At 37.7% G+C, this 27837-nt stretch overlaps 1 protein-coding gene across 9 annotated transcripts in view; it reads right to left on the bottom strand.

The window, feature by feature from the left end:
• Positions 1-19096, bottom strand: part of NEK1 (NIMA related kinase 1) — a 225673-nt gene extending 206577 nt beyond the window's left edge. For 8 of the 9 annotated variants that reach the window (XR_004343522.1, XM_030312772.1, XM_030312764.1 and 5 more), the window contains exons 1-4: positions 18990-19096; positions 18553-18676; positions 8287-8436; positions 7760-7856 (exon numbers count right to left, since the gene is read on the bottom strand). Coding sequence is in view for 7 of the 9 variants with exons in the window: in XM_030312772.1 (XP_030168632.1) it covers positions 7760-7856; positions 8287-8403 (214 nt within the window). In the remaining 2 variants the exon portion in view is untranslated. Of the gene's footprint in view, positions 1-7759; positions 7857-8286; positions 8437-18552; positions 18677-18989 lie in introns of those variants that run through there. The other variant, XM_030312771.1, reaches the window with a different exon arrangement.
• Between the last annotated feature and the right edge of the window lie 8741 nt (positions 19097-27837).

The following is a 27837-nucleotide window of genomic DNA, read 5'->3' as shown; positions in this document are numbered from 1 at the left end:
CAAAAAAACCAAATAATCCAATTCAAAATGGCAGAACACATGAACAGGCCTTTCTTCAAAGAAGACATACAGATTGCCAACAGACACATGAAAAGATGCTCAACATCACTCATCATCAGAGAAATGAAAATCAAAACCACAATGAGATACCGCCTCACACCTGTCAGAATGGCTAGAATCAAAAACACAGGAACATCTGGGTGTCTCAGTCGGTTGAGCATCCGACTTCGGCTCAGGTCACAATCTCACGGCTCACGAGTTTGAGCCCCACATTGGGCTCTGTGCTGACTGCTCAGAGCCAGGAGCCTGCTTCAGATTCAGTGTCTCCTTCTCTCTCTGCCCCTCCTCTGTTCACGCTCTCTCTCTCCTTGAAAAATATAAAAAAAAAAATTTTTTTAAACACAATAAACAAGTGTTGGTGAGGATATAGAGAAAAGGGAACCCTCATGCACTGTTGGTGGGAATGAAAACTGGTACAGCCACTCTGGAAAACAGTATAGAAGTGCCTCAAAAAATTAAAATAGAACTACCATATGATTCAGTAAGTCCCCTACTGAGTATTTACCCAAAAAATACAAAAACACTAATTTAAAAAGATGCATACACCCCTATGTTTATTGCAGCATTAAGTACAATAGGCCAAATTATGGAAGCAGTCCAAGTGTCCATCAATAGATGAATGGATAAAAAAGATGTGTGTATAAATATATATATATATATACACACACACACACACATATACACACATATACATACATCTATACACATATGTATGTATATCTGTATACATACATATACATGCATACATATACATACACAAACATATATATATGTATATACATACACAAACATATAAACCTCTATATACATACACAAATGTGTGTGTATACACACACACACACACACACACACACACACACACACACATTCCATGTGATGGAATATTACTTAGGCATAAAAAAGAATAAGATTTTTGGGACGCCTGGGTGGTTCAGTCAGTTAAGCATCCAACTCTTGATTTCAGCTCAGGTGTGATCTCAGGGTTCATGAGATCGAGCCCTGCATTGGGCTCTGCACTGGCAGCATGGAATCTGTTTGGGATTCTCTCTCTCCTTCTCTCTCTGCCCCTTCCCCACTTGCACACGTGAACTCTTTCTCTCAAAATAAATAAACTTAAAAAAAAAAAAAGAATAAGACCTTGCAATTCGCAACAATGTGGATGGATCTAGAAAGTATAATGCTAGTGAAATAAGTCACAGAAAAACAAATACCATATTTTCACTCATATGTGAAATTTAAGAAACAAAACAAAGAAAAGAAGGAGACAAACCAAAATACAGACTCTTAACTAGAGAACAAATTGATGGTTACCAGAAGGGAGGTGGGTGGGGTGATGGGTGAAACAGGTGAAGGGGAGCAAGAGTACATTTATCTTGATGAGCACTGAGTAATGTAGAGAATTGTTGAATCACTATACTGCACTCCTGAAACTAATACAACACTATATTAAACACTATATATACAGCAATTAAAATTAAAACTAAATAAATAAAAGAATCTGTATAACTCTTTATGAATGATATCAAATAAACATATAAGATACCACAATGTGAATAAAAAAACAAAAGCCCCCAAAAATGTGCAATCCATTATTTGTAAAGAGATATGTATAGGATGTTAACATTTATATAGCATAAAAAAAGCAAAAAATCATGTACAGTATGCTATCACTTGTATATGCTTTATATTAATACTTCAAATATTTCTGAAATACAAGATAGTGGTAACAATGGTTAAACCCAAAGAAGTAAAACAGGTGGCTCAAATACAGGAATAGAGGGCAAACTTTTTATTGTTACAGAACATGGGAATTTTGTGCCAGATGCATGTATCAAAAACCAAACTATCAACAAGGAAAAAAAAAGGTGAAAATGTGTATATATGTGTGTGAGAGACAGAGAAGGTTAAACAGGCCCTGAGAAAGGGATGGAGGAGAAGCGATTCTAAAATAAAATGTTTAGGGTGACCTGCGTGGCTCAGTCAGTTAAGCTTCTGACTTCGGCTCAGGTGGTGATCTCAGTTTGTGAGCTTGAGCCCTGCATCGGGCTCTGCACCGTCCAGAGCCTGCCTAGGATTCTCTCTCGCCCCCTCTCTGCCCCTCCTCCACTTTCCTTCTCTGTCTCTCTCTCCCCCCCCCCCACTTCAAATAAATAAATAAATAAACTTAAAAGATACTTGTGAAGTAAAATGTTTAAGCTCTAGGACATAAACTGTAATATTTTCTGCTGCTTATAATACATCTATTATTAATTTTGGGATAAATACTACTTAAAATGTAAGGTCAACAGAAAAGCCTTTTTTCCACAAGGGACGTACTGATGTGTTTTGTATTTCTTCAAACATTCAACCATCCAAGTGTCCACTATGTGCCAGGCACTTCGCACAAGATGCTAGGGATACAGAAATATAATTCCCACCATTATCGCCAATGGGCTCACACAATAATGGAGAAACACACTCTGAAACTCATAAAAACTACCAACACATAAAATGCTTGAAGTTGGGGCAAAAAGACTATAAGACAAGTGACTAAGCCTCAATGCATGTTAGAAAATGACTAAGAGTTTAACAAAAACATAGTAATGAGGATACAAACCAACGAGCAAAGCATGCACTTAGCTGACTAACTCAACAGCTAATTATAACCCTCTTCTCCTTCATTACTCCTCAACTGAGAAGCTGAAAAAAAATCCCAGATTTTCTCATTTCGAGTATCCCCTACAGCTAGAGTGGTCACTGACCCAGTTTTGGCCAATAAGACGTAAGAGGAAATCTGAACAATGGCTTCTAAAAAAGCATTTGTTTACCTTATTAAATGAACAGATTTAAGAAGACCTGCTGGTACTGCCTCCCTCTTTCAGCCTTAGATGAAAACATCTGCCTAAATTCCAAGAGCCATCTTGGGACAAGGTGAAAAGCATTAGGCTGAAAAACTTAGACTAAGAATGCAGAAGAGAAGAGCCTGAATCATGGTAACACTCCTAAGCTACCAGACATGCCCTGTTATAGGACTGCTTATGTTTGAGACTTCGTGTTAGGTGAGTTAATTAAATATCTTTTCCACTTAAACCAATACTGGTTAGATTCTCTATTACCTGCAGCAAAAAGTAATCCAAATTTAGCCTCAAAGAAAAGCTTTTTTCAAGTAGACACAGAAGTTAGATTTTGGCAGCACCAATGAGGAACAAACTGAATGCTAACACCTATAACCAAGTATGATATTGAAAAGCTGCCATTAAAGATATAAAAATTACTTCAGAAACAGTAAGACATAAAACTTGAGGATAAAAATCACAGAATGTAGGAAAATAAAAATAACAAAATTAAAAGGTGATAGCTACAGACAAGCAAAAACACAGAGCAGTACATAAATACCTGAGTAAAATGTATAATCCAGATACCCAAATATACAGTAATACAAAATAATCCCTTTCTCAATGATTAAAATTTTACTTTATAAATTTAGGGATGTAAAGTGTATACTTATGATATGTAGTATTATAATCCAGTTATATATTTATATGCCTGGAAATACTATTTTCTCCCCACTCACATGTCTTACAGAATAATTTTATCCAAACATTTCACATCTGTCTTCAATACAGGCGTCTTTTATTGATTCTTCTATAAGTTTTTTCAATACACATGGCCTTCATTTTTCCTTTTAAGTTAAATTGAAGACAGCACTTTTTTTTTAAGTTTATTTATTTTGAGAGAAAGAGAGAGCAGGGGAGGGGTAGAGAGGGAGGGAGAGAGAGAATCTCAAGCAGGCTCCACATTCTCAGCACAGAGTCTGACTCTGGGCTAGATCTCAAGAACCATGAGATCATAACCTGAGCCAAAATGAAAGGTCAGACGCTTAACTGACTGAGCCACGCAGGCACCCCAAAGACAGCAATTTTTAAAATCTGTTTATGTTGTCAATGCAATTTTTTCTATGCCCTAAATTCCCATATGCATAATGTTGGGACTTAAAAAAAAAAAGAAAATCACACTGGTGGTCTTATTTGTATGATTGTCACAACAGAACCATACTGCCTTTTAAGTGACTTCATAAGATTTACTTACAATGGTATCTAACAATGACATCAATATTTCATTTCTTTGATGCCTCTTTTGTTTTTAACATTTTTTATTTATTTTTGAGACAGAGAGACAGAGAGAGAGAGAGAGAGAGAGAGAGCGCGCGCGCGCAAGTGAGGGAGGGGCAGAGAGAGAGGGAGACACAGAATCCAAAGCAGACTCCAGGCTCTGAGCTTGTCAGCACAGAGCCCGATGCAGGGCCCAAACCTACCAACTGTGAGATGACCTGAGCCAAAGTCAGACGCTTAACTGACTGAGCCACCCGGGCGCCCCTAAAATTGACAGATTTTAAATGTTTGCATATATAAGTTATTTTTAATCATTTTAGAGAACAACATTTGTATTTTAGAGCTTCTAAAAGCTCTTACTGAAACTACAGAGGTTCAAAGAACTACATGGATTACAATGAGATCATTCAGGTAAGGTAGAAATATATATGAATCACCAGATAAAACTGTATCATATAAATTATAGAATGAATTATAAGCCAAGGTTGGAAAGTGAGAGAGACACAGGAACTCTTACTTCCTTTAGTCTAACAATTCCACTCCTACAGAAATACTATGATAGTACACAGACACCTGTACAAGGATATTCAGTGCAACATTATCTGCAATAGTGAAAAACTAAAAACAACCTAAGTGTCCCTAACAGAAAACTGGCTAAATAAACTGTGATAGAACCATACAATGCACACAATGGGATATGCTGCCGTTGTTATAAGAAAATTATAAAGAATGTGGTGCATCAATACATAATGACATGGAAAGAAATCCATGAGATATAAAGTGAAAAGAGCAAGATGCAGAAATAGATAATATCATCCCACTTGTTTCTAAATGTTAAAAACTGTATGTATATGTTTGTTCCAGAAACTACAATAAAGAAACACTGAATTCATAACACTGACTATTTACCCCTAGGGGAATGGGAAAGAAGACGGAGTGAGAGGAACAGAGAATTTAGGCTCGTGCCAGCTGTACTTTTTGAATGTTTACCATGAGCATGTATTCCTTTAAAATTAAATAGCAGTATTAGGGATGTGTGGATGGCTCAGTCAGTAGAGCATCTGACTTCAGCTCAGGTCATGAATTCGCAGATGGTGAGTTCAAGTCCCACGTCAGGCTCTGTGCTAACAGCTCAGAGCCTGGAGCCTGCCTCAGATCCTGTGTTTCCTTCTCTCTCTGTTGCTCCTCTGCTTGCTCTCTCTCTCTCAAAAATAAATAAAGATTAACAAATAATAATAAATAAAATTAAATAGTATTAGAAGAAAACAACCTTATTTAAAGAATGTGCTACCTCTTGACTCATTTAGATGTTTCTATGTGAAGCATTCTATATAACTACAAAACACCCACTAGAATATTTGTTGACATATATTCAAACCTTTTATTTGAAATATTAAAATCATGGTAATGAAAGAGAAATTAAACTAAAGGAGAAGCAAGGATAAAGATAAAGGAAATTCAGGTTCATGGGAAGGAGAAGATGGTTAACACTGTACCCTTTCACTTGTATAAATCCTCACTTCACTGCCATCATAAATAAATGAACTGAGTACCTTATGATATGTGTTAATTGATCCCTATCTTTTTAAGTATGTTCTCCTTTAGTACGTACCATGTTAATTTGGGAACAAGGATACTTTTGCTCTAATTCAGACTCTGAAACTGGTATGCAATTTGACCCTGAAACAAACATTTAAACTATCTACTACTTTCGATCTAAATTATCTTTCTGTTAAGAATCACTGTGCTGGCTGAAGTGCTGAATTGTGATTAGGGGAAACTGTGTTTCTGAAACACAATAAAGGCAAGGAAGGCTATTACTGGAACCCAATGGATTTGTTAAGGTTCCTCTTTTCCTCTCTTGCCAAATAGCCATATTTAATGAAAAACTGCAAAAAATATAGGAATTTCAAACACTTAGATCCTGCAGTGATCATGGTTTGAGTTATTCCACTTGGCAAAACAGACCACACCCAGCCAAGATGCTGCAGAGGGCAAAGGAGGACAAGGAATTGGTTGAGGAAGGAGAAAAAAACTATGATTATAAATTTAGGACTCAAGCAACAGAAAATCAGGAGCTGAAGTAGCTTTTTTTGGTTTCTTTTTTTTTTCGTCTTTTCAACCCATTTCCTTAAATAAACAGTAGTGTTGTTAACTAAAAAATAAATACATACATATATACACAAATAATCTTTGTTTTATAATTTATAGGGATTTATGATAACAATGGGAAAGACTTCCAAAGGACTCCAACAAACCATCTTCACCTGCCTTTAGAGAAGCTTTGCTTTATCTTAGCTCCTGCACTACCAAATATATATTTCCAAAAACAGCATTATAGCTATGACATTTCAAGAACCTGAGAACACGGTCAACATACCTCAGTATCACAATAATGAGGTATACTAGAACACAAGTGATTAGGATACTTTCTAAAGACCACAACATTTTCTTAGTGGCAGTAGTGGTAGTAGTTAAAGGAAGCTTTGTTTAAAATGACATGTTACTGGGGCGCCTGGGTGGCTCAGTCGGTTAAGCGGCCAACTTCGGCTCAGGTCATGATTTCGCAGCCCGTGAGTTCAAGCCCCGTGTGGGGCTCTGTGCTGACAGCTCAGAGCCTGGAGCCTGTTTCAGATTCTGTGTCTCCCTCTCTCTGACCCTCCCCCGTTCATGCTCTGTCTCTCTCTGTCTCAAAAATAAATGTTAAAAAAAAATTTTTTTAATAAAAAATAAAATGACATGTTACTGTTTTTGCTTTGTCCAAATTCTTAAATTTAACCACATTGCTTCTTTTTAAGCAATCACAGTACCAGTGAGGCAATATAAAATTACACACAGACAATGTGGTGTTAGTGTTAGGTAGAAGAGACAGGAGCAGTGGAAGTAATGCCCTGAGACAGAGTCCCAAGTCCTTAAAGGAGAAAGACAAGGACAAGAGCTAGAGGCAAGGACAGTGACAGATAAGCCACACATTAAAAGCCCTGGGGCACAACAACCTCACCTTCAGGCTTCCAAGACCTTGGGGTGTTCTCCTCCTTTCCTCTACCACCTCGGCCCAGGGTAACCCCTAGAGTTATTACAATGCATTTGCATTGATGTACTGCCCTGCCCTGGAGAAGGGCTGCCTTGAGTTTCAGGTACAAATCCCAGTAGGCTCAAAAACTACCCCTCTCAATCCGTGGGAGGAGTTTCCTATTAGAGACCACCCCACTGTTAAGTCACTGCACCTCCCAAACCAGAGAGACCCAATAACATCCAATCCCAAAACAACCTATGGTAGATTCTACCAGCTCTCCCACCTGGTAGAGTGTACTTTTGCTTTAATAAACTGCTTTGTGCTTGTTACTTCCCTCCTGGCTGTCTTTATTCTAGCAAGTATCGCACGTAAATCTCCTTGTGGGGAATCCAAGGACCAAGACCTCCATTCACACAATGCAGACCCTCCCACTGGTAACATTAGTATTATCCTAGAATCAAGCTGATACTCATATACATATGTATGGAAGCAAAAATTATATGCTTTTCTTCCTGAAAATATGTTAGAAGGAAAATATCCAAAAGTTGTCACGTGGCTTAGTTCTTTTGAACTCTTGCAAAATTTATCTGACCTTCAAATGATTCTCTATACTGGACAATATTTGGATGCTTCATGTTTGCCAACACTGCAACTTCTCTCCTTGACTCTTCCCTTTCTTTATTGGACATCTTAAATGGGAGAGAAAAAGAAAACATTAAATTAAACCATCAATAAACAATCTAAAAGTCCATCAGTAAGAGAGTGGTTAAAATATAACAGTACCAATAAAGCACAGTCCAAATAACAAAATAAAGACAGAAGTTAAAGAGAATGAGTTGAATCCACAAGTAAAAACATTTTAAGATGTTCAAACTAGGATAAGTTACACAACAGCAGGTGTTGTATTTCTTTAAACACTTACACACATAAACACAAGCACACATCACAGAAAAAAATATGAAAGGATATACAGACTATTCTGAAATTAGTGGTTCTCTTTGGGATTATGGCAGCCTTTCACTTTGGGTTATGCACTGCCATGTTTGTTTTTGTTCTCTAATGGTGAGCCCTACTGAAACCAGACTATTAGTTGAATAACCAAAGAAAAAAAATACTTACTCTTGAGATGTTAATTTCCTTGATAACATATTGTCTGTCATCTTCTGTAGATTTAACAAGAATAGCTTTTCCAAATGAACCTTCTCCAATCTTCTGTAGTCTAATATACTTCTCCATGGTTCTTTTTCTAAGGCATCTTAACAGATAATACTAGACATTAAAGAAAAGTAACAGTTAACAGAGATAAAGCATGTCTTCCATAACAATTATGTCAAATTCAATTCTAATTCCTTAGTGACTTGCTTACTTTAAAAAAAGATACTTAAAATCTTAAAATTAAATTAACTTTATCTCAATTTTACTCATACAACCTAGTTATAGTTCAAAAGAGAAAAACAGTGACATTTCAATGTTATAAGAATGCTTTGCAAAGTCAAATACTGTATATACTTAACGTACAGAGACAAAATTTTTCCTATGAGTTAATTAGCAGCATTATTTTATTATCTCCAATAAGAATGCATTTCCCAAAATTATTTCATTCTCTCTTATTAGACATTAAATTATTTACATTGTTTGTTATTATAGAAAAACTTTAAAATTTCTGTACATACATTTTTATGTACTTATTATAAGGACTTCCTTGGGATAAATTATTAGTTCAAAGAATATGCACATGTTAAAATTTTGAAACATAGAGCTTAAATGTTTTACAGAAATGTTATTTTTTTTTCCTAAGAAATAGAGAGCACACAAGTGCAGGAGATGGGTGGAAAGGGAGAGAGAATCTCAAGCAAGCTCCATGCCCAGCACAGAGTATGACAGGGGACTTGATACCACAATCCTGAAGGCATGACTGGAGCCAAAACCAACAGCCGGATGTTCAAGACTGAGCCACTCAGGCACCCCTACTAATATTTTAACCAGCAGTGTACAAAAGTACCTCTTCCTAGATACCCTTTTAACACCGGTTATTATTTATTAAAATCTCTGAGAAGCCATAAAGGATAGTAGTTAATGAGCACTAAAACTTTAAGTTGGGGAGCCTGAATTTACATCCTGACTTTATCACTTTTTTATTATGTGACATTGGACAAGTTACTCAGCTTTATGTGTCTCAGTTTGCTCATCTGTAAAATGTGGATAACAATTGTACATACTTACAGAACTACTGGGAGGATTAGTTAATTTCAGTATTCTATTGTAGAATAATGCCTGACACATAGTGAGCACTGTCACTGTTGTTACTGTTACTCATTACATTTAACAGGGAAATGGTGTCTCATTTTTATTTGAATTTCTGCTGCTTATCAGTTAATTTGAAAAATTCTTCCACATTTATTGAACACTTGTATTTCTTCTTTTTTGAACTACTCATTCATGTTTTTTGTTCGTTTTCTACTGGAATAGTCTTTTTATTAATTTGTAAAAGTCTCTTTTTAATGAAGATGTTAGCCCTCTCCATCATAAATATTTTTCCTTATATGCTATCTGCCTATTTTATTTACATATAAAAATTTATTTTGATATTATTTTGATATTAATTAAACATGTTATTAATCTTCGTATTTCTGCCTTTGGTATCATAATTAGACCCTTACCATACCAAGGTACCTGACTAGGGTCATTAGTAACTTTAGTAATAGTAATTTCAGGAAAGTGATGGGTGGGACGGAAGCCAGAGTCCAATCCTAGTTGGCGAAAGCTTAAAAAAAGTCAAAGGGAAGGAGGAGGGAAAGAGAGTGAAATGGTCACAATCATTAGCACAGTCTATTGGCAAGATTACCCCAAATTATAGTAAATTAATTCACTGTATTAATTTAAAACTAATAAATACTTAATTTATCTAACTTGTTCTTTTCTATGTCTATTCACATCAAGCAGGCCTTCAATGTAGGATTCCCTTCTAGGAGAAATGGCCTTGTCATGAAGACCACATAAATATTTCTGTGACAGTTTACCATATTTCTCATGATAAATTAACAAATCCATGTTCTCATTTCATCCATCAATATTAAATTTGTTTAATTTTACTTCGCCTCTAAAATATGATCCAATCTCCTTAAATGACAAAATTTATATTCAGGACCTGTAAGACTAAAGTCCAGAACCCAGCCTCTGGTAAAATCAATGGGATAATTATGCCTGAGGAACTTCTGTGGGAAAGAGCCTTCTTCTATCGTAGAAAACACTACAACCACATAACATTTCAAAATTTCTGTAAGATATGACAAGGCTTTTAGCAACTTTAAGAAAAATAGGAAATTAACTATTACAATAACTATATAGTATCATCAGTGAGTTAAAGAAGTCACTCCAAACATACTCTCAAGTCCAAGATGGTCAACTGGCATAATATAATGGCTATCTGGGCACCAGCCAGAATTTAATGATTTCTCCCAGACATGAATATATTATATTACCATGCTATTTAGGAAAAAATAGCAAGATAAACTCATCTTAGAAAACTAAGTTTCACAAATCAAATTACATTAAATAATAACCATATAATGAGATTATTTCACAACCATCATTATTCTGTGACTGCTGCCAAGAAAGAGAAACAAAATTAGTCAATTTGGCTCTGCCTCAAAATTCAGTTGCCAATTCCTTTCCAGGGACCACACTGATGAGACAGAAGTTCCAAGAGTCCCTAGTACCACACCCTACTGCCTACCACATTCCTGAGCACTGTGGTTCTGACAACTCAGTGTAGGAGAATCTGCTGCTCCTGGTAGTGAAGAACGATGATTCTAATTGCCAGCAAATACTGTCAAGTGCAGAAAGCTTTCTGAACGATAAAAGGCTTGTGGTCAATGGATTTCAGAGCAACTCACAACTCCTTCTTTTCTGCAGAGTCTACACTAAACTACTGTTGTACACTGGAGGAAGGGGAAAACATGAAAAGATAGAGTACTTTCGGTGCCTTACAACATATTTAACCAAGCTACTTATTTCCTAGTCATGAGACTTCTTGGCTGCATTAAAATCCTAAAAGATTTTTCAAACTAAACGAAAAAGAATTAAAAAATGTACAATAGGCTTACACATCCAAAATCATCATAATGTATAACTGAAGGACCATCATAATCGTGTTCTAATTTCATATTTGTAATACACCGAAATTACAAATGTTTGTCCTTTCTGTGCTTCAGCTTCCAACATCAAATGAAAATCACAATACCAACTTGACACTATTCTTAAAGTCTCTAACAATTATATCAATGTAATCTCTATAATATATACCTGATATTAAAGATATTCAAAGCATAAAATCAAAGATGTTTTTGATATTTGAGCTTTCCAAAGAGTTATGTGATATAACAAATAAAATGATGAATCTGGAAAAACTATGTGACCAAAAGCAAACCACCTGATTTCTCTGCAACTTGTGTCCTTCATCTAAAAACACTAACAATTTAGGGCACCTGGGGTGGCTCAGTCAGTTGTATGTCCAACTTTGGTTCAGGTCATGATCTCACGGCTCATGAGTTCAAGCCCTGCGTCAGGCTCTGTGCTGACACCTCAGAGCCTGGAGCCTGTTTCAGATTCTGTGCCTCCCTCTCTCTCTGCCCCTCCCCATCCCCCTCTCTCTCTCAAAAATAAATAAACATTTTTAAAAACTAAAAAAAGATAAATAAAAACACTAACAATTTAAAGATAATACTACCTTAAGGGCCCTACCAACTTTACTAGTCTATAATTCAAAGAAAATTAAAAAGTAGGTCACAAAATAGTACACTTCAACATTGTTTAGAATTGTACCATTAGCCACAAACAGTAGGAATGACAGAGAAATGCAGCCAAAGTCTTTCCTTCAGAGAAATCAAAAAACACAAGAGTAATTTCTTCAGCCTGTATCTTTAAAAAGTCAAAAAATAAATTACAATTTGGAGTTAAACATATTAAACTGAACATACATATTTACCTCTACTTCTTTCCCAGACCTAACACAACTTTAAAGGGATCAAAATGGCAGAACAGGAGAGAAAATAACAGCAATAAATTTCTGGCAGCTGACAAACACATGAACAAGCAGCAACCAACTTAGGAAACTAGAGAAAGTTGTACTGTAACACAGCAGGGGGAAATAAGTCAATTTCCACTACAGATTAGCTCAATAACAGGAAGAAAAAGGTGCCTCTGTGAGGGAGGATAATACCAGAACTAAAACAGGATTGGTTGAAAGGCTGTGTAATAGCATGAGACACACAGTTTGCCTCCTCCACCTCACCTAATCAGGTGACCACCCCTCTCTCATGCCGGCAAAAGACTATAGATGTCTCTAGATTAGGGATACCAACACAGCTGAGAATGGTACCATCCATGATGTGGGAGATTAAGTGAAGGTCTACATAATAAATGGTACCAGCCATGATTCTGTAGCTTGTATCAGACCATCCTACCTCCAAAAACAACCAAAATACTGAGTAAAATATATAAAACAACAGACAGGAATCGAGGGGCTATAATCATTGAGAGGTGGGCAAATGCTAACAAGTTCCACATTCACCCCAGCCTTCTCCCTAGAGACATTTTCCAAACTGTGACGTAGTACCATGGAGCTTAAGTAGAAAGCACCAATCCTATTGAGCTAAGGAGAAGAGAGGTCAGAGTTTAAGGCTGCCAAAATCCTGGAGAGAAGGAAAAAGAATAGAAAAAGCCCCAAATTCTGCACATAAATTCCTCTCCTGTCAGTTAGCTCATTCCCAAGTTGTGCATACTCAGAGCAAGATTAAAACAGACTAGTCCTAACAAAGCCTAACACCAATTTTGATAGGATAAAAGACAGTAATCTGCTAATACTCCCATCAGCCTGTCAGAAAACATAACAAATTTTTTGGAAGATACATGTTCCAGAGCTTCTATGACTTTTCATTCACAACATCCAGTACCCAGTCAAAAATTATGAGGCGTGGGGCACCTATGTGGCTTAGTGGGTTGAACAGCTGACTCTTGATTTCAGTTCAGCTCATGATCCCAGGGTTGTGGGATGGAGCTCCGCATCAGGCTCCATGCTTATGCAGAGCATGGAGCCTGCTTACGACTCTCTCTCTCTCTCTCTCTCTCTCTCTCTCTCTCTCTCTCTCTCTCCCCCCCCCCTCTCCTCCACTTGTGTTCTAGAAAGAAAGAAAGAAAGAAAGAAAGAAAGAAAGAAAGAAAGAAAGAAAGAACGAACGAACGAGCCTGGGTGGCTCAGTGGGGTTAAGTATCCAACTCTTGATTTCGGCTCAGGCCATGATTTCACACTCTTGGTATACAGTCCTGAGTTGGGCTCTGCGCTGACAGTGTGGAGCCTGCTTGGGATTCTCTCTCTCCCTCTCTCTCTCTGTACCCCCTCCCCACTCTCACTCCTGTTCTCTCCCTCTCAAACAAATATTTTTAAAAACTTATGAGGCCTACATAAAAAAAAAAAAGAACCAAATAACCAAAACCAAAAGAAACAAACAATAGAAATAGAATTACAAATGACTCAAATATGGACATATCATAGAGGATTTTAAATAACCATGAATAGTATGTTCAAGAAAATAAGAGGAAAAGATGAACAAAAGTGATTTTTTTTAAAGATGGAGAATTTCAACAAAGAACTAAAATTTATTTTTTAAAAGTAAATGAACATTCCAGAACCAAAATAGAAGATATCTGAAATTAAGAAGGCATCACATGGTTTTTACACAGGATAGGATATAATAGAAGACAGGTTTTTAACCTGGAAAATGAATCAACAGAAAATATTCAAGGGGCACCTGGGTAGCTCAGTTGATTAAGTGTCTGACTCTTTATTTCGGCTCAGGTCATGAACTCACAGTTTGTGATTTCTGAGCCCCACGTCAGGCTCTGTGCTAACTGCAAGGAGCATGCTTGGAATCCTCTCTCTCCCTTTTTCTCCCTCTCTCTCAGCGCTGCACCCCCCTCCCCACTTACTGGATCTCTCTCCCTCAAAATAAATGAATAAAACTAAAAAAAAAAAAAAAAAGGAAAATAGAAAGAAAACACAAGCACACAAAAGAAAAATAGGGGGGAAGACTTAATATTAAAAGATTTGTTTTTTAATTTTTAAAGTTTGAGAGAGAGAGAGAGAGAGAGAGAGAATATGAATGGGGGAGGGGCAGAAAGAGAGGGGGGACAGAGGATCCAAAGCAAGCTCTGCATTAACAGCAGAGAGCCTCATGCAGGGCTTGAACTCATGAAATGTGAGATCATGACCTGAGCTGAAGTTGGATGTTTAACCAACTGAACTACTCAGGCACCCCAAATCAGAAAACTTTTAATTCTTAGTCCCTACATTTAATTCTGCCCTAATAAAAACACAAGCTTTATGGGTCACAGTGATTAGATAAGCTGATTTGAAGTCAATATGAGAAAAAAGCAAGAATAGCCAGAGAAATACTGAAAACAAAACAAAACAAAAAACACCAATGAAGGAAGACTTTTCTACTTGATATCAAGACACATTTTTAGGGGCATCTGAGTCGCTCAGTAGGTTAAGCGTCCAACTCTTGATTTTGGCTCAGGTCATGATCTCACAGTTAATGAGATCAAGCCCTGGGTGAGGTTATGCACTGACAGTGCATATCCTGCTTGGGATTCTCTCTCCCCCACCTCTCTCTCTGCTCTTCACCCCACTCTCTCTCTCTCTCTCTCTCTCTCTCTCAAAAAAAAAAAAAAAACAAACTTTTTTTAAAAAAAAGGACACATTATATTACAATAACACACACATATATTACAGTAACTATGAAATTGACAGGCAAATCATAGAAAGTCCAGAAACCTATCAAAAACATTTTTTTTTTAACTTGATGGATGAGCATGGTGACATTTCAACTCGGTGGTGAAAAATTAAATTTTGAAATAAATAATATTTAGACAATTAGGTAGTAATGTGTGGAAAACACAAAGCTTACATTCATTTTCTTCATTTTACATCAATGCAAATTCCAGACGATAAACTACTTAAATGTTAAAAAAAAAAAATAGGATGACTTTTGATTGTTTTTTTAATTTTTTTAATATTTATTTATTTTTGAGAGAGAGAGATAGAGCATGAGTAGGGGAGGAACAGAGAGAGAAGGAGACACAGAATCTGAAGCAGGCTCCAGGCTCTGAGCTGTCAGCAGAGAGCCTGATGCGGGGCTCGAACTCACGAACTGCGAGATCGTGACCTGAGCCAAAGTCGGACGCTTAACCGACTGAGTCACCCAGGCACCCCTTTGTCTGTTTTTAAAGAGAGAACATGCAAGTACACACGGTGAGGAGCAGAGGAAGAAGGAGAAAGAGAATCTTAAGCAGCTCCAAACCCAGCATGGGAGCCTGAGGGGAGGCTCTATCCCAGGTAGGGTGAGATCATGACCTGGGCTGACTGAGCCACCCAGGTTCCCCATGTATCTGACTCTTTTTTTTTTTTTTTTTTTTAATTTTTTTTTTCAACGTTTATTTATTTTTGGGACAGAGAGAGACAGAGCATGAACGGGGGAGGGGCAGAGAGAGAGGGAGACACAGAATCGGAAACAGGCTCCAGGCTCTGAGCCATCAGCCCAGAGCCAGATGCGGGGCTCGAACTCACGGACCGCGAGATCGTGACCTGGCTGAAGTCGGACGCTCAACCGACTGCGCCACCCAGGCGCCCCCCCATGTATCTGACTCTTGATCTCAGCTTAGGTCTAGATCTCAGGGTCATGAGTACAAGCCCCACCCTGGGCTCCATGCCCAGTGTGGAGCCTACCTAAAATAATAATAATAATAATAATAATAATAATAATAATAATAATACAAGAGATAAATTTTGTTATGTATATTTTAATTTAAAAAAGTATAAGACTTAGCATTTTTCACCCATCAGAATGGCAAAATTCAGGAAGTTTATTACCGTACTATGTTGGAGGGGAATATAAAAAAACAGAATATGGTGTGAATACAAATTGATACAAATACTAAGGAATATAAAATTCCACAATATCGCAGTGCCTGGGTGGCTCAGTCAGTTAAGTGTCCGACTTTGGCTCAGGTCACGATCTCACGGTTTGTGAGTTTGAGCCCGGCATCGGGCTCTGGGCTGACAGCTCACAGCCTGGAGCCTGCTTGGGATGTCTCCCTCTCTCTCTGCCTCTCCCCTGCTCACGCTCTCTCTCTCTCAAAAATAAATAAAACATTAAAAAATTAATAAAGAAAAATAAAATCCCACAATATCTACCACTTTGATCCAGAAATTCCATTTTTAGGAATCTACCCTACAAGTATTTCCAAATGTATGAAAATGACACATACACAAACTTATCCTCTGCAACACTGTTTGAAATGACAAAATGTAAATACCCACAAGCAAATCAAAAAGAAGCAAGGGGGCTCAATCTCAGGACCATGAGATCATGACCTGAGCCGAAATCAAGAGTCGTACATTTAACTGACTGAGCCACCCACATGCCCCAATAAGAATTAATTTCTAGGTACCAGAATTATAAATTATAAATATGGCATACTACCATTTGTGTATTAAAAGGAAATATATGTATGTATGTTTATACTTACTTACTTATATATGTGAGTATACATATATATATAAAATCCTTACATGTATTCACACACATAATTCCTTGCATGTGTAATACCTCCGAAGGGATACACAATGAACTGGTATACTGTTGGCTGCCTTTAGGGACAGGAACTGAGTAATTAAGAGGAAGATTTTTTTCAGTCTTTTGTACCTTCTAAATTTTAACCATATGAATATATTATTTATTCAAAACAATAAAATTTAAAAACAATAATAAATGCCGACAGAAAGAAGAATGCTAGCTAAATCAATTTCTCCAGTTAAAATCCTTAGTACCCATTTCCAAACATTTAACGTTGACATTCAAAGTTCTCCTACATGGCATACTTTTCAAGTATGTCAACCATGTTCCAAAAAAACATCTTAGCCTCTAGTCAAATTAGACACCTTTTCTCACATTTAACTAAGACTTTTTTAAGCCACAATAGGGAGTGTTTAACAAAATAAAATTTGTGCACCAAATATGAAAAATGCCAGAGTACATGAACGAAAACTATATCTTCACCAATCTGGAACTTTTAAATCTCTTCAGCTCTTTTTTAGCTATCTGATGGACAAATTTTCACTAAGAGAAACACTGGTAGAGGAATGTCAACAGAGTTCATGAAGTCCTTATGGTTCTGTCTGCAGCTACAATCCATACATATGGTTTTCCAAATATTAAATAACATTTTGAATGGTGGGAGAAGGACAATTTACCTTCTCAGTGAGTCAAGTCCCTGATCTATTTCCTATTAGTCAAAAAAGCAGACAGCAAAAATGGGATTCCATTAGACTTCTTTCAAAACATTTTTCTTCTCTGTAAGTCTATACAGACAACAATTACTGGCTTCCCTAATGGAAACCACCAACACGTAAGTAAAGAATTTATATTCATGAAATGGTGTCATGTCCACAACTTAGAGGGTAGAGATTGGAGTAAAATGTACTAGGAATACAATGTCACCATATTAAAATTACCTCAACAGAACTTCTGTGGCCAAGTTCCATAACCCTTACTAAACTCCTACTGCTGACTCTTATTGTGCAAAAACCTGTTTTCCCACAAAAGATGCTCCTTACCTTTCACCTAGAACAAAGAGCAATTTGAGATGAAATAGATCTGTGGACTCTCTAATACCAAACAAATCTAAACTAGAAACAAAACACTACTTCTCTCCATATTTGGCTCCCCTCCATCATCTCTACAATACTGCTGCATCACATGAAAAGACTATTATTATATTGGATATTACTTTTAATCCTTCATAAATATTTCTATTACTCATCATGGCAAAAAAAAATTTCTGCTTCTTGTGGGTGGAGCTTAGAGAATAAAAATTAGGCCTGTATAAAAAAAGTTATGATGAACTCCGAAAGTAGTATAACTTTTAATGCCTTACATAGGAGATTGTTTCAAATTACATAAAATTGAAATAGAAAACTATAAGCTACCAGTTAATTCTCACTCATTTTTTATTAAAATATATAGGTGCTTTAAAATCGGAGGCAACATATACACAATGTAAATGACTGTTTACCCATACCAAGATTTCTATTATTATTTTAACTCCGTTATCACTATAACTGTTTAACTAATGTCTGAGGACTGCTTTGTATTACATACTGTTCTTGAGAGAATTAAAATTTTAATGAAATGAAGGTATTATTTTCCATGTACTTAAAGTTAGTATCCCTGCAAGCTCTACATAAGCAAGCCGAAGCAAGATCTCCTCATTCCCAATACGATTTTACTATTTTGCATATCATTGCTTCCCCCAAGTGCAACTCACCTCAATGACACAGGGCGTTAGCCGAAATAACGGTGATGATCGACAAGCATCGGTCTAGGTGTAGCAACCTTCCTTTGGCAATTAATGAGGCAGAGGCATCATCCCGCATTTTGAAAATGACATCCTGAAAGAGAAACCAAGTCTGTCTAACCTGCAGCAGCTCACAGACCACTTGAAAGGGGTGCACTGAGACTCCTACACCCGACACCAGACTTTGGCTGACCCCTCAGGCTTGCCTCCTTGCCGCCTCCGGCAACGCCCCATGAGACAGGTCCACACTACTCAGAGCAAACGGATTGGTTTCTGAGCCCCCTTGGAAACGGCGGGCGGCGGCAGGGGGAGTGCCCGGGTTACCGCCCCTGCAACTTCACAGAGGTGGTTGCTAGTGGCCTCGGCGGGATGGGGGTGGGGGATGGCATCTGGGACAGGGAGGCTACCTGCCTGCCACGTCCTTCTGTTTCGCGACGCTTGTTCTGGACTCGGGGATACGCGGACAACTGCTTAGGACTCCGAGCGGACGACTATGCACCCTAGCGCCCCCAACCCCTAGCGCGAATGCAGAGGAAGGGGGAGCGGCCAGCGCGTCACTGGCGCTGGCGTGTGACGTCAGCACGCGGAAGCTGGCGCGCATTGGGGGTGGGGGGGAAGGAGTGGCGCGGCGTGGCGGGGCGGGGCAAAGGCACAGCAGGTGAGAGAGGATGAGAAAAGGAGGCAAAGGAGATGAAAGGGAAAGAAAAGAGTGAGCCAGAGATGAGGGCTAGAACTCACAAATAGAAGCTGATTTTGATTAAAGCATATTATAAATTTTTCCCACATATACTACACAGAGAATGGCACTTTTTTTTGTTGTTAACGTGAAGGTTGTTCCTTAGGGATACCGCATGTTTTAAAGTAATTTTGCTTTGGAAAGCAAGCTTGTTTCTAGTATATCTTGGATGATTACAGCAAGAAAGTATTTTTAAGCCTTGACTTTTTTTTTTTAAGGCTATAATGTAGTTTTCTACACATTTACATCTAATGTGTGTATAAATTACTTGCCGGTATATTCAAAGGTGGTTGAAGTACCCTTCTTTATGGCAGGACTTTCAAAGACAGGAAGAGATTTTCTTGTAATAAGGGATCAAGTCTATCATCGTCATGAGTAGCTCTATGGCTAAGTTGCCTTATCTAGAGTATTCCTGAGATGCTGGAGAATCCAAACTTGAAGCCGAAGGAGGACGGTGGCTTGTCTACTACGTTAGCTACATTCCAGGTTGTATCTGTTGGACATGTGATGTATATAGCCTGGTGGAAAGTTTACAGATTTTGCCAGAGACCACAGAGGTCAAAGATTCGGATCAGTGCTTCAAAGAAATAGCCTTCCTTCTCTCTCATACTCTAATACATCAACACCCAAGACCCCTGTGAGTTTTCCCAATCTGTGGTTTAGCCAGGCTTATAAGAAATACTAAAAGGAAGAAAAGAAAAGACAAGACAAGACAAGACAAGACTATTACTGGCAAGGAAATTGAAAGTTTTTGGCTTCTTTGCCAGAAGATGGCACTGCAAGTCATCCAAGCTGGCAAATTGGAGAGACTCTGCTTTGGTTTATCTCCTCTTCAGTCTCCATCCATTCAAAAGACTTGTTTTCCTCATTTTCTCATTTCTCGGCTAACCTCCTTTGGCCCCTCCCACCCTCAGTTAGCAGGCATTTTGGTGTCTGAATGCACAATAACGACAGTTCTACCCACGTACCTTTCTACAGCAAAGCAGCATAAGAATGTTGCCAATTGCTAATCTAAGTAAATTCTCTTTTGCTGCATTCATGAAGAATGGCTAGTCGGATACCTCCTTAGATAACTCTTCAGGCTCTTATCATAAACTGTTGGAATATAAACTGCTACTGTCTTTGTAGAAGCCATGCTAGCAATATGCATATCCTTTTGACTTATTTTGTCAAGTGTGTAAAATAACACCATACAACATGCCCCCCCCCCCCAGAATGGTAGAATTGCTGGCAGAAGGAAATGGTTTACACAACCTCCACTCGCTGATAAGCTCTACAATTTGTTTCTCTGTATCTGCCAGGGTAGCAGTTCTAGATCTGCTTTGAATAGATAAACTCTTACCACTGTGAGTAATTATATTTTCCCCTTTCCTGAGGGCTTAAAGATTTTATTGGCTGCTTACTGAGGAGGAAATAAAGCTAATTTGAGTGTTGGTAGAGTTTTTGTTACTAATGCATCAACTCAGTTTTAATCAAAAGAAAATATGATTTCCAGTACAAGAAACTGATTTTACTGACATAACTTATTCTGCTATACCTCCTAATATTTCCTATATACTGAGGGCTTCTTATTAATTTTTGTTTGGGTTTTTTTTCCAGTTTTATTAAGATATAAGTGACATACAGTACTATATAAATTTAAGGTGTACAGTCTAAACATTTAACTTATAAACTGATTATCCTTAATAATTATTAGTTTAGCTGATACTCATTATCTCATATAAAGAAGAAAGAGAAAAAGTTGTTTTTCTCTTGTAAGAACTTTTATGGAAAAAATAAAAAAATAACAAGAACTTCTAAGATTTATTCTTTTACCAACTTTCAAATATACTATATAGCACTGTTATTATAGACATCATGTTGTACATTACATCCTCAGTACTTAATTATAACTGAAAGTTTGTAGCTTTTGACACCTTATCAAATCCCCCCCCCCACACACACACACACACTCCACCCTACTAAGGGCTTTTAAAAATGGATACTAAGACCTGTAGTCAAAAGATAAATTAAACAACCTATAGTAGGCAGAATAAAGGCCACCCAGTGACTTCCCTGCCCCCCCAATCCCTGGAATCTGTGAATATATTAGGTTACATGGCAAGGGGGAATTAAAGGTGCAGATGGAATTAAAATTACTAATCAGCTGACCTTAAAATAGGGAGATGAGCCTAGATTATCCAGGTGGACCCAATGTAATCACAAGAGTCCTTAAAAGTGAAAGAGGAAGGCAAGAGAGTCAGAATCAGAAGGAAATGTTACTTTAGAGGAAGTTCAGAATGAGAACTTCTCTTTAGAGGAAGAACAGAATAAGAAAGATTCAAACCACTGCTGCTGGATTTTAACATGGAGGAGGGGGCAATTCAAGTGGTCTCTAGAAGCTGCAAAAGGCACAGAAATGGATTCTCCCCTAGAGCTTCTAGAAGTAAACACAACACTGCTACCATCTTAATTTTAGCCGGTGAGATTTGTATTGGACTTCTAAGCTACAGAACTCTAAGATAATAAACCTGTGTTGTTTCAAGACACTAAATTTGTGGGAATCTGTTGTAATAGCATACTAATACAGACTCATATTCTTTTAAGGTTCCAGGAGCAGAGTAGATCAGGCTGACTGGTAAATTCTTTTTATTGCGTACGAAAAGCCCACAGCTTCATAAAGTATCTGGTAAGAACTCCAACCAGACAGAATCCCTTCTGGAACACTTGCTGAGAAGGAATAAAATCAAGGTGGAAGTATTCACATTAGAACACATAAAGAAAATGTTCAAGGGATCTGGTTATAGTCCTTACCATGTAAAACACCCAAGTCTGTTGAAGAGGAGGTTTAACACCACTAGATTCTTCTAACACAAATACTAGAGGAATTACAGAAAAGGTTCTTCCCTGGATAGAATCTATTGTTCTATCACTAAAATATCACATAGCATATTGTTTAGATAGATCGCCCATGTCTAATGTAGTGCTTCTAACTTAATGCTGCTTATTAACTGGCAATAATTATGAATATGGATATTGAGGCCCAAACTTGGAATAATTAAAACAATTTCTGAGAGTGGATTCCAAGCAAGAGTATTTTTTTGAAGCTCCCTAGGTGGCTCTGATGCAGAGTGAAGGTTGAAAACTACTGACAAGATGGTTGTATGTCAGAAATGGATTTTAAAATAAACATGTTCTTGCAAAAAAGTGAGGTAGTGTGTAGTATAAACAATATTACAGAAAACCAAATGTGCAAATAGACTCATTGTTGCCCACTTACAAGAGATCCTTGGGATAATCCCCCATGTAGAAACTAATACACTACCATAAAAGGATTTAGGATTTATTTGTAAAAGGATCATAGAAAGCAGATATGATTGATTAATAGCCTCTGTCTATTCTCTACTATTCTCAGAGTCTATGTGCTTCTTCCCAAAATTAGGCTACATATCTGCATTGACAGAAGAAAACATCTAATGTCTGTAAATCTCTTGTAAGACTTGTCCAACAGTGTTCCAAGTTACATAAAAGTGTTCTTGGATATTATCACAGTGCCATGAATTTGACCTTGATAAAAGAAATGAAAGTCATGAGAAGTTTGACTGTATTGTGAGCACTCCCACTATCACCATGGGCACAATACCAACTGTGTAGCCCAGAATTGTATTATTTGAGAATATTCAATTCTGCCCTGGTAAAAAAAAAAAAGAAATGGTATAAGAAATAACACTCACGTGTTAAGCAGATAAGTTACTAACCTGTGTTATATGGTGGACAGGTAAAGTTAACAGGACATATACTGTTGAACATAGGTAGAAAAGTCTGGAAAGACCAAGAGATGCCTAATATTAATGAGGCACTAAACATATGAGAGGCATCTAATCATTAAGCACTAATATACTCATGACGTACTCAATATACACGAAACACTCAACATTCACAGATCTCAATTCTGTCTCCCTGTGTGACATTCACACTGTGTCCCACATGACCTGCTCCAAAAGTGCAAAACCTGTACCTGCTCACCGGGTTAACTGGCAAGCTGCAGAGGTGCCCAGGTACTCTTGCCCCTGCATCTCTTTAAAATATCCAGAGTGTCATTGGCTTAGGCACCTTCCATCTCTGAACCCTTGCTCAAATATCAACTCTGGTCCTAATTACCTAACCATGAACAGAAAGGTTAATATGCCAAAAAGAGAGACAAGACATATTAGCATTGCATAACCACATGTTTCAAATCATGTGTCTTTCCTCTCGACTTGTACCTTATCTGAAGTGTGTTAATTTTTCCCTCTTGCTTCTCATGGTATGTTAGCCTTTGTGACCCCTGAGATAGCTTATCTGGTAGTATATTTGGGGGGTATCATTGTATGAAGGTAATTTCCCACACAACACCAAGCAGGTACTATCTGGATATTACTTGGAATTGTATGTTATAAAGAATTTCAAAAGAGTGCAACTCTTTTGCCTAATATCCTATAATTTTTAACTCTGCACTCAAAAAAATTCCAGACTTTGCTGGCAACAAGGGAAGAATCCTTAATTTTGGTAGGTCCTAAGATATGTCCTTAGAAGAATTTTTAATCTTTTAAATTTTCCAAATAAACCAGATTAACAATTTTTGGAATATTTATTTTAGTAGAGTTTATTTTAATTGGAGGAAGCTAAATTTCTTGATCCTACAAAGTCACTCGAGTGGCCCACTGATTACTGCATATGCTGGGTGACTAGACCTCACTGTTCCAGGATTAGATAGCAAGAACTTTTGGAATTTTTTGCCTGTTTCTTTAAGTGGTATAGTCTGAAATTCAGACTTGTGGAAATATGTGTAATCTTTTAGCTATAACTTCATGTAAGACCTAGAGACAAGGGAAGGGCAAAGGGGGGTTTGAAAAAAAGTTACACTGAGAGAAATGTGATTTGTGGGTTGATGCCCGCACTGAATCAGGAAGTCAATGTAAATAGTGATTTGAGTCTGTGAGGTTGTCAGCTGGTACAAACAGATATATGAGCCAAAAAATCTGGTGCTTAAGCCTATTAAGGCATAAAACCCTTTTGGGTGAGGGTTATACAAAGAGGATTTCCTTTTCTCAAAACAACAACAAAAAAATCAAACACAAGCAAAACAAACAAAAACCCCAAGCCAACTAGTGTATCAGGGAAGGAAGGAGCACTCTTTTACCACTTTTGGGTAGGTGGCTGTGCATTTGAGAATAGTGACTCCTATCTCTCTTTTTTGTTTTTGAACTGGAATGCCTACAACTATTATCTTATGCCCATCCCACCACGGTATTTTGGGAGTGTTGGGAGTGGATAACTTGCCTCTTTAGTTTCACAGGTCCACAGATGAAGAATTAATAGAGTACAGGCAGGAACATCATCTTCATTTGATTTGGAAGAAATTTTAGACTTTTAGCTGATGATATTTAGATTAAGAGGAAGTTTTGAACTTCAAGTTGATGCTATGTTGGGATGAGCCCTTTCAGAACCTTGGAAAAGGGTGAATGTATTCTATTTTATCTATAAATCATCAGGGGCTAGAGGGCAGACTGTGGGAGGTAAATTCTGAGATGGCCCCAAGATTCCCATGCCCTGAAGTACATGCAAAAATATCATTGCCTCTCCTTCACTGTGGGCCAGACTGTGAATATAGGGATTTCACTTCCATTATAAGGTTATTAATCAATTGACTGTGAATTAATAAAAAAATGAGATTATGATGGATGGGCTTGACTTAATTAAGTGACCCCTAAAAAAGAAGTCAGAGAAATTCTCCTGCTGGTTTTGAAGAGGTAAACTACTATGTGGTGAGAAGGCCATGGAGTTAGGACTTGAGGATGGTCTCTAGGAGCAGAGAGCAATTCTGGTCAATAGTGAGTAAGAACACAGAGACGTGTTGCAATAAAACAGGGACCTCGGTCCTATAACCAGAAATGTACTGTCACAGGACCCTGATTAAAACCCTTTTCTGTTATATACAACTATCAAAAAGGTGCTGAAACTAGAATATTGGTGATATTAATGCTATTAGAGTGCTATGTACCTTGAAGATACAAAATATATATGTAAGTCAGATATTCATTACTCTCTTGTACTGGAGGGCCCAAGAAGCATACAGTCAAAAGCTCTGGTATACAATTTACAGTTTAATAAAAATTTGGTAGGGAAGCAAAGAAGGTTCTCTAGCATATCCCACTTTTTTATATATGTATATTATCTTTGTATATGCCTAGAAAGGTCCTGGAAAGTTCCCCAAGACACTTAATTGTATGTTTTTTGTGGACAGTGACACTAAGATTGGTCAGGTTGTACAGGACACCAACTTTCAATTTGTATTTTCTGTATTCTTTCAAAATATTTTAACTCATTGTATTAGCTTCCTAAGGCTGCTGTAACAAAGCAACACAAACTGAGGAGCTTAAAAAAACCCCAGAAATTTATTTTCTCAGTTCTGGAGTCTTGAAGTCTGAAAATTAGGGTGTCAATAAGGTTATGCTCTCTTTAAGGGCTCCAGGGAAGAATCCCTTCCTTGTTTCTTCCAGTTTCTGGTAGCCCCAATTGTTCTTTAGCTTTTAACAGCGTAACTCCAGTCCCTGCCTCCATCTTCACAGAGTCATCTTCCTGTCTTTGTGTCTCTTCTCTTCTTATAAGGTCACTAATAATACTGAATTAGCCCATCCTGATGACCTTACCTTGATCACATTTGTAAAGAACATATTTCCAAATGAAGATATATTTAAGGGGGAGGGGAGGAATCTTTTGAGAGGACATGGTCAGTCTATAATAGCCATGGCTCGCTCTTAATTGAAAAATAATGTGCGACATGCTACAAGACAACATCCTTGTCTCTTTAAAACATCAATATAATGAAAAATTGAGGGAGGAGCTCTTAGAGATTGAAAGAGATTTAAGAAACAACTGAAATGCAATGCTTGAAACTTGATAGGACACTGGTTTGAAAAAAAAACTGCAAAAGAATTTTTTGCTTAACAATTGGCAAAATTTAAATATGGACTGGTTATTAGATATCAGGGACTTATTGCTAATTTTCCTAGTTGTGATAATGGTATTGTTCTTGTGTTGGGGAAGTTGTTATTCTTAGGAGATGCATTTTTTAAAACTTGTTTAATGTTTATTTATTTTTGAGACAGAGAGAAAGAGGGAGAGGAAGGAAGGGGGAGGGGCAGAGAGGGAGACACAGAATCCTAAACAGTCTCCAGGCTCTGAGGTGTCAGCACAGAGCCCAACAAGGGGCTCGAACTCAGGAGCTGCAGATCATGACCTGAGTTTAACCCAATGCCTTAACGGACTGAACCACCCAGGCGCCCCGCAGTTGCACACTGAAGTATCTAAGGGTAAAGTATAAGTTCTGCATCCTAATTTTCACATGCTTCAGGGGAAAAAAAAATCCAAATATAAATGAAGCAACTATAGCAGAATTTTTGAATGTGACTGATCCTGTCATGCCCATGATTAAAAACCTTCATCTATTGTTAAGTTGGATTTTTTCTTCACAAACGTTGTTTTTAGTATTTATCAAAGATGTTAAATGAACAACCATCGCGTATGAATGTGCAATGTACTATTCTATTAAGTTTTCTGGATGTTTGGACACTTTCTTATTTGTTTATTTATTTTTGAGAGAGAGAGAACGTGAGCAGGGGAGGGGCAGTGAGAGAGGGAGACAGAGGATTTGAAGTGGGATTGGCGCTGACAGCAGAGAGCCAGATGGGGGACTCAAACTCACCAATCCCGAGATCTTGACCTGAGCTTAAGTCAGACACTAACCAACTGAGCCACCCAGGCGCCCCTGGACATTTTCCGAACAACTTGGAGAAAAAAACTACTTACAAACAAAACTTCCCACCGTCCCTGATTATCTAGGATAAGGCATAAACTCTTTGGCGTAACTGCTGACTTCTGCATCATCATCTCAAGTCATCTCTCCATTTTACATCTCGCACACTATATTCAACGCCAGGATAACATAGAACTTCCAATTTCTTCCCCCCTTACGTGAAATTTCTACCAGATACTGTTTGTTTCCCCCACCCCAACTCCTGTCCCTCAACTTTTTTTTTCTCCAAAATCCAGATATCAACTCTTCTGTAAAGATTTCTTTCCACATTACTCTCTCAGAAGGGTGCTTCTTTTCCTGAGCAGTCATTCTTTATTGCACCGGAATAGAAACCCCTTGAGCCCAGGTGTCAGGTTTACTGAATTTTGGCTGGTACACGTTACTTTAATAAACACTTGCCAAACTCAAATACATTCAATTCGACCGTGTAGAAATTGAAATCGGATTACCCATTTTCTCCAAAATACTTTATTTCCAAGCATTATTTTTGAAACTGCGTAACGGCTAAATTTGGGTTATCAGTTTTCTCTGCATGTTTATCAGGCATATAACCCTCCCCCCCCCCCCCACGACATATAAGGCGAGGTAAGGCCGCTGCTTTCCCTGCTTCCGACCTAGAAACACAGGCAACATTTGGTGCTTAAGGCCATTTCTCTCGTTCTGTTTTAGGAAGTAGAGCTCG

Source organism: Lynx canadensis, chromosome B1, assembly GCF_007474595.2.
Source record: "Lynx canadensis isolate LIC74 chromosome B1, mLynCan4.pri.v2, whole genome shotgun sequence".
Classification (NCBI taxonomy): domain Eukaryota; kingdom Metazoa; phylum Chordata; class Mammalia; order Carnivora; family Felidae; genus Lynx; species Lynx canadensis.
This window is presented reverse-complemented; position numbering and strand designations above follow the sequence as displayed.